At 34.8% G+C, this 14,032-nt stretch overlaps 1 protein-coding gene across 3 annotated transcripts in view; it reads left to right on the top strand.

Moving 5' to 3' along the window:
* Positions 1-13,033, top strand: part of CYSLTR1 (cysteinyl leukotriene receptor 1) — a 48,467-nt gene extending 35,434 nt beyond the window's left edge. For all 3 annotated transcript variants that reach the window (XM_058712419.1, XM_058712418.1, XM_058712420.1), the window contains 2 exons: positions 5,566-5,651; positions 9,119-13,033. In XM_058712419.1, coding sequence (XP_058568402.1) covers positions 9,146-10,165 — 1,020 coding nt within the window. In that variant the 5' untranslated portion in view covers positions 5,566-5,651; positions 9,119-9,145 and the 3' untranslated portion in view covers positions 10,166-13,033. The remainder of the gene's footprint in view (positions 1-5,565; positions 5,652-9,118) is intronic.
* Positions 13,034-14,032: the final 999 nt, after the last annotated feature.

Genomic DNA, 14,032 nt, shown 5'->3' with positions numbered 1-14,032 from the left:
AGAAATGGAAGGAAAACTTCCAAACTCTTTCTATGAATCTAGTATTACCTTGATTCCAAAACTAGACAGAGACCCCACTATAAAGGAGAAGTATAGAGCGATTTCCCTGATGAACATGGATGCAAAAAATCCTCAACAAGATATTAGCCAACCGGACCCAACAAAAAATTTTAAAAAAATATTCACCACGACCAAGTGGGATTTATACCTGGGATGCAAGGCTGGTTCAATATCCGCAAAACAATTAACGTGATTCATCACATCAATAAAAGAAAGGACAAGAAATACATGATCCTCTCAATAGATGCAGAGAAAACATTTGACAAAATACAGCATCCTTTCTTGATAAAAACCCTCAAGAAAGTAGGGATAGAAGGAGCATACCTCAAGATCATAAAGGCCATATATGAACAACCCAATGCTAATATCATCCTCAATGGGGAAAAACTGAGAGCTTTCCCCCTAAGGTCAGGAACAAGACAGGGATGTCCACTCTTGCCACTGTTATTCAATATACTATTGGAAGTCCTAGCCTCTGCAATCAGACAACACAAAGAAATAAAAGGCATCCAAATCAGCCAGGAGGAGGTCAAACTTTCACTCTTCGCAGATGACATGATACTCTATATGGAAAACCCGAAAGATTCCACCAAAAACCTGCTAGAACTGATCCATGAATTCAGCAAAGTTGCAGGATATAAAATCAATGCACAGAAATAGGTTGCATTCCTACACACCAACAATGAAGCGACAGAAAGAGAAATCGAGGAATAGATCCCATTTACAGTTGCACAAAACCCATAAAACACCTAGGAATAAATCTAACCAAAGACGTGAAAATCTATACACTGAAAACTATAGAAAGTTGATGAAAGAAATTGAAGAAGACACAAAGAAATGGAAAAAGATTCCATGCTTCTGGATAGGAAGAACAAACATTGTTAAAATGTCGATACTACCCAGAGCAATCATCATATTGAATGCAATCTCTATCAAAGTAACAGCAACATTCTTCACAGAACTAGAACAAATAATCCTAAAATTTGTATGGAACCAGAAGAGACCCCGAATAGCCAAAGCAATATTGAAGAAGAAAACCAAAGCAGGAGACATCACGATCCCAGACTTCAAGCTTATACTACAAAGCTGTAATCATCAAGACAGTATGGTACTGGCACAAGAACAGACTCTCAGAACAATGGAACAGAATAGAGAACCCATAAATGGACCCACAAATGTATGGCCAACTAATCTTTGACAAAGCAGGAAAGAATAGCCAATGGAATAAAGACAGTCTCTTCAGCAAGTGGTGGTGGGAAAACTGGACAGCGACATGCAGAAGAATGAACCTGGACCACTTTCTTACACCATACACAAAAATAAACTCAAAATGGATGAAAGACCTCAATGTAATACAGGAAGCTATCAAAATCCTTGAGAAGAGAGCAGGCAAATACCTCTTTGATTTTGGCCGCAGCAACTTCTTTCTCAACACGTCTCTGGAGGCAAGGGAAACAAAAGCGAAAATGAACTACTGGGACCTTATCAAAATAAAAAGCTTCTGCACAGCGAAGGAAACAATCAGCAAAACTAAAAGGCAACCGACAGAATGGGAGAAGATATTTGCAAATGACATATGAGATAAAGGGTTAGTATCCAAATTCCATAAAGAACTTATCAAACTCAACACCCAAAAAAACAAAGAATCCAGCAAAGAAATGGGCAAAAGACATGAATAGACACTTCTCCAAAGAAGACATCCAGATGGCCAACCGACACATGAATAAATGTTCAACATCACTCATCATCGGGGAAATACAAATCAAAACCACAATGAGAAGATACCACCTTACACCTGTCAGCATGGCTAACATTAACAACTCAGGCAACAACAGATGTTGGCAAGGATGTGGAGAAAGAGGGTCTCTTTTGCATTGTTGGTGGTAATGCAAGCTGGTGCAGCCACTCTGGAAAACAGTATGGAGGTTCCTCAAAAAACTAAAAATAGAACTACCTTACAACCCAGCAATTTCACTACTAGGCATTTATCTACAGAATACAGGTGTGCTGTTTCGAAGGGACACATGCACCCCCATGTTTATAGCAGCGCTATCAACAATAGCCAAAGTATGGAAAGAGCCCAAATGTCCCTCAATGGATGAATGGATAAAGAAGATGTGGTATATATATACAATGAAGTATTACTTGGAAATCAAAAGAATGAAATCTTGCCATTTGCAACTATGTGGATGGAACTGGAGGGTATTATGCTAAGTGAAATTAGTCAGTCAGAGAAAGACAAAAATCATATGACTTCACTCATATGAGTACTTTCCGAGGCAAAACATATGAACATAAGGGAAGGGAAGCAAAAATAATATAAAAAGAGGGCGGGGGACAAAACAGAATAGACTCGTGAATATGGAGAACAAACAGAGGGTTCCTGGAGGGGTTGTGGGAAGGGGGATAGGCTAAATGGGTAAGGGGCACTAAGGAATCTACTCCTTTCACCATTGTTGCACTATATGCTAACTAATTTGGATGTAAATTTTAAAAAATTAAAAATTAAAGAAACAAAAGAAAGTGGGACAGCTTTATGTCATAAGATTAGCACTAGTTTAGAAACCACTAAAAATGCTTGTGTTGCCTTTAGAGGTTCTGACCAAGTTCATATCCTGAGAGCAGCTAATACATTCAAAGAAGAATTGAGTATATCTCTCAGACGTTAACCTAAAACTCAGGGAATATCTTAATAGTCTTAAATCAAGCTTTCAAACAACTTTTGTCCATATTTCTCTTCAGTAAAGCCATAGATCTCTCATCCTACTTGCTCTTTTTTCCCTAGGATTAAAATAAACCAAGGAAAAAAAGTACCCTGGTCTTCATAGTTTTATACAACGGGAAACTGAAAGGAAATTCAGAGATCATATAATATAAACCTATTGAATTGCAAATAAGTGAAAAGATCACAGGGTGGAAGTGATTTATTCAAGATCACACAATTAATCACCCACCATAGTCTGAGGATCGTTCAGGTCTTATGCCTATCAGTTCTACAAACTTTGTACCATGTTCATTGTCTTTCTCCATGCAAAGATTCTCTCTTATTTTGATGACATTAATGAAAGTATATAAAAATTAATTCAAATCACCCAATATTTAAAACACATTGAACTGTACATAGCATGAAATACAAAAAGAATCAGACTTGTTTTTTGTTATTTAATTCTAGTGGAACTGGAGTGGGAATTATGAAGAAGTTTAAATTGAAAAACCAGGAGATGACTATGACACAAAACAAGAAATGAAAGTGATCAAGAACAGTAAAAACAAAATACTGCAGAACTTTAATGGAGAAAGATACTAAATTAGATTGAGAAGAACAGGAATGACATTTTTTGATTAAAAATAAAAAAGAATCACTATTACTATCTTCATTTGATAGAAGACACAAGCCTAGGGACACTTGTAGATCATCAGCTCTACCCAGACCACGCTTAGAGAACACAAAGTGTATGTCATTCTTGTTTGTAAGTAGTTATAATGCAGCAACAATAAAGACTATGGTACATGAATTGGGACCTTGTATTCTCAGATTATCTCTGTATTTCTTATTTCCCTCATTCACTGGAGCTTGACCATGTTACAGGTTCAATGGAAACTAAGGGCTGAAGGAAAGAAATTTACACACACACACACACACACACACACACATGTTCATGGACTTCAAATGACCCAAATAAAAGATCTTAGCAACTCCTGAATTAAATAATTAAAATTAAAAAATCACATACTCATACTCTTACTTTTTTGTCTGATGCCTACCCACCCAATCACCCAGATAAGAATGGTAGAATCTAATTTTGGAAGGAGCTGCTGTCAGAGACAAGAATCCTCTAGGAAACTGAAAAAAAAAAAAAAAAAAAAAAAAGGTAAGGAGCCAAGTATTAAATGCCCACTATGTGCAAAGCTCAGGATTTCCTGGGAAATAATAGAAGACACCTCAGAATCCCAAACTTGAGGAAACACTACCCTGTTGCCCGGACAATGTGACATTTACTTATTTGTACATGTAGTGTGAATTAAGTTATAATTGCACAGCTACCATGGAAATGAATAACTAGTACATTAGTCTGGTAATATTATACTTCTCACAGATAGGTCTTAGAAATTCATAAACTTTCTTTCTCTTTCCACACTAGGAAAAAATATGTTTTGTCTAAATACAAAATTGTGACAGAGCCAAAGTTAATTTTCTCTATACATGAATGGAATTATATAATTTAAGGTTCAGAGAAGACTTTTTTCATTCGATATTCTGTCAGTATACCTTTATTGATTACAGAGACCTAGGACAAGCTAAGCAAAAAAAAGTTTACTGAATAAAAGCCAACGCAGTTTGACTAATTTGACTAATTCCCCACCTTCAGTCCATACTTCATCCAGACTGCTAGTAGTACGTTACCTATGTCAACTCCTTACCTGGAGAAGGAGGGAAATTCATAAAGGGAAAAGAAGTTGGAGAAGATCTTAAAAATGATTATCTGAACACAGGGTGGATTCAAAAAACAATATTATAGCTGTAGGTTGAGATTCCTACTTTTAAAATATATCTATATTTTATATTTCTGAATTTCCTTTATTTTCCTTGTGATTTCCTTTTTTTTTTTCAGCAGAGTTCTTTACAAAGGCCCAGTGTGTTTATACTTGCTAAGAATAAACTGGAGGAAGGTGTTTATTTTGTTGGTTTAGACCATAGATAAATAAAAAAGTGGCCAGTCTCCGTAGTCCTTGAGACAGGGATGAAAATTGCCATAGGGAAATACAAATTTAGGGGATAAGTGTCCAGGTTGCTAATGTTTCATGAAAACCCTTCTTTGTTCATTTCTTGGAGATTTGTTATACTTTGTTAGATTTTCTGATATGGTTTAATTGAAGAGAAGAAGCATATACTCATGAAAAGTTAACTGTACAAACTACAAAACAGTTGGTTTCTGCAGGTATATAATATATGCCAAATTAGTGATATAAACAATAACTACTATTATGAGATTTTTAGGGAGAAGAGTCCAAAGTCCTCTAATCTATTATTCCTTAAAGGAAAATTGTCCCTAAACCAGTCCAGACAGATATATTTGAAATTTTTAATGTTCTGAGTCTTCTTTCTAGCAAACTATATCTTCAGATATGAACTTCCAAATTATTTCCCCTTTGAACTTAATACCAAATGGTTTAGAAAAGAAAATAGGGAAAATATCATGGTTTCATAGAGAGAGGAGTATTTTTATGATACTGTGTTCATCTTTAGATATGGAAGCTTTCTGCACACAGAAACAAATATCTGTGATCAGCCTTGGCCTGTATTCCAAGTTTCTTCCCTGGGGATGTAAAAATGAATGGAAGGAAAGAAGGAAGCATGGAATCCAATAACTAGCCCTAAATTTGTCCTAAAGCTGTGATGTCCCATGACACACTCTGGATCTGTACTTAAGGCCACTAAGCTCCCATGACCCTTCCAGAATACTTCTAATGTCATTAACTTCTTTTTCAATCTTATGATTTCAGCTTAGGCTTCATCTGAAATTACATTATAAGAAGCACTGACCACTAACTAGGAACATTTGTGAAAGGCACTGCAGTGTCAGAAAGAGGTATGGCTCCATTTTCTAAATCAATCTTGTTTCTTCAACTTGCAAATTATCTTAACAAAGTAACTTTTTTTGTCATCTTCACCAAAAATTAATTTTATTTATGTTTATTGCTTGTTTATATTAACCAATTAATAGCCCATTTGCTTTGTTCTAAGATAGTTCTTATCATACTGTGTTGTAACCTCTCCATACTTCTGAGTCATCACTCCTCTCCATGAACAGATTATGAGCTGCTTGAAGGCATGGATGGGATCTTAGGTATCTATGTATCCTTACAGCATAGATCTCATTATTGGGGGATCATACATAGTAAGTTCTACAAAAATGAATTAAATGCTGTTTAAGATAAGCAAAGCCATCATTTGTGAAATGAGTGCCTTAGACTAAGTGATCTCTACCCCTCTAGGATTCATTACTTGTTTGAAAGTTTTATAATTTTATTTTTATAACCTAATATAAGTCATGGATGTGACTTAATTATAAATAAACAATTGAAACTAAATACAAACATTACTAAGAAAACTTAATTTGGTCTGTAAGGGCTGGAAAGTTTATTAATGGGACAAATGACCATCCGTTTTTCATTAATTTATTTATCAGTTTTATTTGGCATCTTTTATTCAAAGATCTGGGAATTTCAAATTTCTAATATTTAACAGAAAAATAAATGGGTATTCTGTGTCAAGATATGAATGTTTTTTAATCTTACAGTTAGCTTTATTATTTAGTGCTTTCCTTAATACTTTAGGAAGCAACTTTGCTTTAGGCTCTGAGGGTGGAAAAATTTTAAATGATATTGGAATGCAAGGATAACTCTAAGTGGTTTTAAATTATAAATAATACTTTAAGGGGCACCTGGGTGGCTCAGTCAGTTAAGTGTCCAACTCTCGGTTTTGACTTAGGTCATGATCTCAAGGTTCATGGGTTTTGAGCCCTGCATCAAGCTCCATTATGACAGTGTAGAGCCTACTTGGGATTCCCTCTCTCTCTGCCCATCCCCTGCTCATTCTCTCTCTTAAAATAAGTAAATAAACTTAAAAAAATACTTTAAGATAACAAACTTGTTCATCATTCATGTATTCATTCATTCAACCAAAATTTATTGAGCAATTATGGTCAAAGTACATATGTATTAGCCCTGTGTGACATGCTTTCTTATATATCAACAAGATAGTCTGTAAGGGAAGACAATATATATGTACAAATTGCTGATCTGAAAGATAAATTTAAAGTTCCCCATAAGAGAATATGATAGAAATTACTGTGGAAGGAGGATAAGGAAATTCTTAGTCAAGGAGGGTGTAATTTGAGCTAAAGGGTGGGTAGTTTTTACATACAGATAGATGAAACAAAAAGCATTTAGGGAAAAAGAAATACCATGAAAAAAGATAGCAGATGGGAAAACATGTAACACATGTCCCTAGCATAATAAAATAGTTGTTTCATTGAAGTACAGTGTGTGCAGGGGTGCCTGGGTGTCTCAGCCGGTTAAGTATCCAACTCTTGATATTGGCTCAGGCCATGATCTCTGTTTGTGAGATCAAGCCCCGCATAGGGCTCTGGGCTAACATCACAGAGCCTGCTTGAGATTTTTTTCTCTCCCTCTCTCTGCCCCTCCCCTGCTCATGCTCTATCTCAAAATAAATAAATAAACATTTTTTTAAAAAAGAAATATAGGGTGTGTAAAAGAGAAAAGTGAAAGAGAAGCTATGAAAATTCAGTTGCAACTAGAGTGTTAGAGATCCTTAAATATCAGGCCAAGAAGTTTGGATTTTATTCTGAAGGCACTCAGTGACCATTGAAGGTTTTAGAACAGAGCATGACATAGTTGAAAGCTCCAATATAGGGAAATTATTCTGGAAATTATGTAGTGAGTAAAGGTGGTGGTAGGAAAGACAGATGGCAATTATCTAATATCTTTCAAGTGTAGTTCTTAAAACAAAAGTTATATAAAAAATCTCAACAGCACCATCTAGTGCCTCAGCATAACACTGCCCAGTTTGTGGAAAACCTAGTAATAGAGCTAACAAAAAAAGACTAGATTAAGCTTAGGTGGTTTCCCTTTTTCCCATAATTGCACCTGAGTTCAGGGAGCCAATGGTGAAAGAGGTGGGCAGCTGGAAAAAAACCTGAGAAATAAATCAGAAGTTGGGAATAGTCACCTCGTTTTTCTCTTTGATCTTAGATATCCACCCTCATTGTTTTTGTCATATACCAACAGTTCTTGGTGAAAAATAATGAAATTTTTTAATCGAAGAAAAAATGGAACTGGCCAAGTTGTTAGCAGTAGTAAACCCGGGAAGTTATATCCCACCTACAACCACTACCATAGCTGTCTGTTTCTGTATTTATAATTCAGAGACAAGATCAGTCCCTTCTATTGTTGGGACTTCTTTATATTCAGTCAGTCTTTCCACCTTACAAACCCCAACCAACTCTTTCTTACTAGGGAGCAGAAACCATGTAAAAGTCCAAGAAATAAGACTTCAGTAAAAAATTATCCACCATATTATACATTGATGAGGTGCTCCCACTTTCTTAAAGAATAAAAGAATCTGGAGGAACACTAGAAATCATTACTTCTACATTGTCTCATCCCTAGCTCTATCTAATCAGAGCTTGTTTACTGCCCTAATTGACTGTCTTGATATAACTTAACTAAATTAGACCAAGTAACAACCCCTTGGTATAAAGAGAAATGATCATGTATTGCTGAATAGTATGACTTTGAGAGTGAGTCTAGGAAGAGAACAAGGATAAACAGTTACAACAATACACTTACCCAGAAAGTATATTTCAACTAGTTATGCTACATCTTTCCTCAGAGCCTTAATTTATGGTGCAGATTTTAGAAACGTGTTTTACCTCTGGAACTTTTTTTCTCTAATTAAAGCAACTGGATGAGCATCAACCAGCAGATGTTACCTAGGAAGCTTTCTTGAAGAAAACAAGCATTTTCACCTAGATCGTATTCTCCAAGTGAATTCAATGCTCTTCCAATAGGTAGATGATGATAGATATGTAACTATAGGTAGATAGAAGATAGATGAAATTTATATTTATGAAACTACTATCTTTAAAGATTTTATCTAATAGAGAAACAAACTCAATTAAAAGGAAGATTTACAGAATAGTACTAGAGTAATATGAATTAAAGAAAAGCAGAGATGTTTTAGCTAGGTCTTGAAGATTAAGAGTAAGTCCATTAGGCAAGCTTGGATGGAAAAAAGAGGGGAAAAAGAGTTTTCTTTGAGCCTGTAGGTCCCAAACCCTTCTCTTGGAGGCAAGATGCAGCTGAATATCTCTTCATTTCCCCAGCACCTGTGCTTCCTACCATGGTCAAAAAGTATATATAATGACACTACAAAGTGAAATCTTAATACTTCCTGTAATTTATTGTCTGGTAAAAAATGGCAAGAAATATATATATATATATATATATATATATATATATGTATGTATTTTAGGCACCAAGCAGACATTCCTAGAGAAATATGGATGGAGTTGGAAATCTGACAGTTTCTTCTGGCAGTAATAACACGTGCAATGATACCATTGATGACTTCCGCAATCAAGTGTATTCCACCCTGTACTCCATGATCTCCGTTGTGGGCTTCTTTGGCAATAGCTTTGTGCTCTATGTCCTCATAAAAACATATCATGAGAAGTCAGCTTTCCAAGTATATATGATTAATTTAGCAGTAGCAGATCTACTGTGCGTGTGTACACTGCCTCTCCGTGTGGTCTATTATGTTCACAAAGGCATTTGGCTCTTTGGTGACTTTTTGTGCCGCCTCAGCACCTATGCCTTGTATGTCAACCTCTATTGTAGTATCTTCTTTATGACAGCCATGAGTTTTTTCCGGTGCATTGCAATTGTTTTCCCAGTCCAGAACATTAATTTGGTTAAACAGAAGAAAGCCAAATTTGTGTGTGTTGGCATTTGGATTTTTGTAATTTTGACCAGTTCTCCATTTTTAATGTCCACATCTTACAAAGATGAGAAAAACAATACCAAGTGCTTTGAGCCTCCACAGGACAATCAGGCTAAAAATCATGTTTTGGTCTTGCATTATGTGTCATTGTTTGTCGGATTTATTATTCCTTTTGTTATTATAATTGTCTGTTACACAATGATCATTTTAACCTTACTGAAAAATTCAATGAACAAAAATCTGTCAAGCCGTAAAAAAGCTATAGGAATGATCATAGTTGTGACAGCTGCCTTTTTGATCAGCTTCATGCCATATCATATTCAACGCACCATCCACCTTCATTTTTTACACAATGAAACTAAACCCTGTGATTCTGTTCTTAGAATGCAAAAGTCAGTAGTCATAACCTTGTCTCTGGCTGCATCAAATTGTTGCTTTGACCCTCTCCTATATTTCTTTTCAGGGGGGAACTTTAGGAGAAGGCTGTCTACAATTAGAAAGCATTCTTTGTCCAGTGTGACTTATGTACCCAAGAAAAAAGCCTCTTTGCCAGAGAAAGAAGAAATATGTAAAGAATAATTTAAGCCTATTTCTAATCCAAATCAATGAAAAGAGTTTCCCAAACAAGTATTATCTCAAACTATTTGTAATAAAAATAAGAATTTCCATTAATAATTTACAAATACTTAAATGAATGTGTGCCTATAAATATATCTCATTTATGAATCCACACTGTTAGGGGTTGTAAAGATATTTTAAGTGTTAAAAATTCGGTCCACAACTATGAACTAAATTAAAAGTGGTTTGTTTGATCATTCACCAAAAGGTGAAGAATATTTTTGTCTTGGCATTGTAAAAAAAAATGGATCTGAGATCAAAGTTTTTCTCCTCAAATAAAAACTTTACAAAGGATAAGAAATAGCTTTTTAAGATACAAAATTAGCAATTAGTCCCCAGTCATCATAACATATCCCTTTGCAGGCATGTCATCAGATGAGAACTGGAATAACCGAGGACCTACATAAAATGTCCCATCACCCTCTTTCTTTGTAATATTGACTGACTAGGCAAAGTAGGGCCATTTTTTTCTCCAAAATAGAATATGCAAGTGATAGAACAGTAATATCCAACCAAATAGTCCTAAAGGCCCCATGCAATGTGCAATCTGGAAACTGAAGAATATAAGCCTGGTCAAAAACCAGTTTGTGTCCAGTTTTCTTCTGCTCCTAACCCCAGGCTCTCAAAAGAGAATAGTGGAGTTTTTGTGGCTTATTGACATTATTATAGGTAATTCTCTCCCTATATGACATACAATCCTTCCTTAAGAAACTAGACAACTGGCACCCCCATATATGAACAAAAGTAATTTAAAATTTATCTAAAGAAGAGAGAAGGGATTCTACTTTTCTTATACATGCTTATTACTGGTATCAAAACTAGCTCCAATAGGTTTCTGAATAAAAATTTGAATGTTGATATTACAAATTGTTTTAAGAAGTACTTATATTTATACAACTATGTCAGAGATTTTGTTCTATGATATACATTTATGAGTAGAAGTTATGTTTTATTACTATTTTATACTTTTTACTTCTTTATTGGCACATTGACAGGAGTATCAAGGATATATTTACAGTGGGTTTTATATTACAGTGGAATCTTTGTTCTTAAGACACAACTTGATTATAGCTGAAATATAATATTCATGGCAAGGTTTTGCTGAAGTGTGGTCTGTTCCTTTATTCTGTGTTTCAAAAGGCACATTACCTCAGAGGAAATAAATGATAATGGTGAAGAAAAAAAGAAAGTTATGAAAGGAGAAGTTCTATCTGAATCTTCCATGTGTATGTTATTATGTTATTTCTATTTCACTTCTAATGTTGCAGCCCTTTAGGAAAGCACTCAAAACAGAAAGAAAGAGGACTTCCAAGGCATAGTAATAACTGGTGCCCACTTATTTTTATTTTTAACATACCTGAGATTTAGCAGTATCTACACTTTTATCCTATACCATTTTTCCTTGGTTGAGACAAAGATCAAGCATACTATTTATCAAAAAAATCAGTCCTCATTTATCATGTACTAAGCTTTCTGTTATTCAGTAAGTATAGTGTGGTAGAAGAGCACTAAATTGGAAGCTAGAACACCTGGTTGCTAATCTTGTCTCTATTACTTACAAGTGGTGTAACTTTAAGCAAGCGACATGAGTTCTGATATTCAGCTTCCTCATTTATAAAATAAGAATAATAATACTTCTGCCTTATTACAGGGCATTTTTGAAACTCAAATGTGATCATAACATACATACAGATGTTAACATACAGATGTTAAAGCTTTACTTTTAAATAATTTTAAAGTATATAGATGGTTTTGTTAAAAATAATGATTCATATTTATTACATGGATTCCAAATTTTGAAAGAATTAGAACAAAATATAGTCATAGTGAAATTCTAATGCACATAAAAGAAACTTGTGTCTTATCCCCACCTCTAGGTGTTTTCCTATGTTTCCACTTCCACTAGCAGTCCCACTTTCTCCCACACAGAAACATACCATAATTCAATCACGTACAATCTAACCATGATTTGTTATTCTTTAATGTCATTTAGTTTTGTATCTTATATGAAACTGTTTAGTACTTAATTATTTTCCTTTTTTTCATATGTGTATGTATTTTCTCCCAAAGTGGAATCATCATTTTTTGGGATTATAAATTCCTTGAGGTTGAAAAATATGCCTTTTAACCATGGTACCTAATAATTATTGAGCTTTTATTCTGTTTTAAGTGCTTTATCTATATCAGCTCATTTAAAGCTTACAGTTGCCCTGTGATATATATAACATTCTTATCCCTGTTTTGCTGACTTAAGAACCAAGGCACAAAGAAATTAAGTAAATGTCCATTGTCAGGCAGCTAGTAAGGATCAGAACTAAGATTCAAATATAGGTAGTCTGACTCCAGAGCTCAATTCCTTAATTTTCTATGCTATCCTGCTGGACCATGTTCTATCTTCAAAATAAAGAGTAGAAGCAAGGGTTTTTTCAATGATTTATTTGTTTATTTTACAAATAACCTACAGTCTTAAATTGTTTACATGAACACATGAACCATGAACCAAAGCCTATGATTTTATTTGGAAACAAAATCTTAAGAATATTGTATACTATCCTAGAATATTGACATTAGAAGGACTCTAATGTTTATAATTTCTAATGACTATATAATACCCTGTGGCATTACCATGACACAGTCTTCACATACATTTGGTCTCTAACAGTTCTTTGAAATCCCATCAGCTATTCAAGTTCATTTTCATTATACACTTGACTTTTTTTTATTTTGTTCAGCTAATATAGGTCTGTATCTCAAAAAACGATTTCAAATGTTAAAGCAATGTTTTGTATTTTGTTCTCCAGAATAAACATAAATGGCTTTGTATACTCATCTCAGACTCTAAACTTTGGGATTTTGGGTTCTCAAAATCACCTGGCTTTCACTCTAAATATTTTTCATTTTTAATTGACTTTTAAATGGCCTTTTGAGATAATTAAATATATACCTCAATATCTAACTTTTACTAATCCTTTAGTAACTCCAACAGTGAAATTTTTTTAGGAACTTGAAAGATGAGATTAGATTTTAGAGCAATGTAAATTTGTTGGCCCTTTTTAGTAAGTACTGTATTGGAGGTAGGAAAAGAAGCTCACTTATTCTATTCATCTTCATGTGTACATCCTGGGTTAGATTGCCTCGGTCCAATACTAAAATAGCAACATGGAGGAAAGTTTGGGAAAATTGCAGAGTAGGAGGATCCTAAGCTTACCCCATCCCATGGAGACACCTAAATAACAGCCACCTCAGCGCAACTAACCCAGAAAATTACCCAAAGACTGGAAGAATAAACTGTCCACAGTTAATTGTAGAGAGCAGGCAACATCAAAAATGGTAGGAAAGTCAGACACCCACTTGGAAACCAAATTTCTGGTGAGACTAACCACAAATGAGAGGGATACCACAAACACAAAGAAAGAAGAGGAACAGACCTCAAAACAGGCACCCCAGACATGAGGACCTGCAATGGGAAGACAAGTCCATATAAAACTTGGTTTTGTAAACCAGTGGAGCTTAACTTCATGAGTTGTTACAATCAGTGAGGCTTAACTTTAGGTATTTTAAAAATCAGCAGGCTTAGCTCTGGGAAAGCTGGAGGATGATAGGAAAATGAATCCCCACCCTTAAAAAAAAACAGTATAATAAACAATTCTGGAAAGATACAACATAGAAGCAGGAAACTGAAAAATACCTGGTTATATGGAATGGAGATTTATTTACTAATCTGAGAACTTGCACTTGAGGGACAAGAATCTTTAGAAGATTTATCCAAGAACAAAAGAGTGGGTAGGCACCATTTCTGCAACCCAGCCTCCAACCTAGATACCCAGA

The sequence above is a fragment of the Neofelis nebulosa genome, chromosome X (genome assembly GCF_028018385.1).
Source record: "Neofelis nebulosa isolate mNeoNeb1 chromosome X, mNeoNeb1.pri, whole genome shotgun sequence".
Taxonomy (NCBI): Eukaryota; Metazoa; Chordata; class Mammalia; order Carnivora; family Felidae; genus Neofelis; species Neofelis nebulosa.
This window is presented reverse-complemented; position numbering and strand designations above follow the sequence as displayed.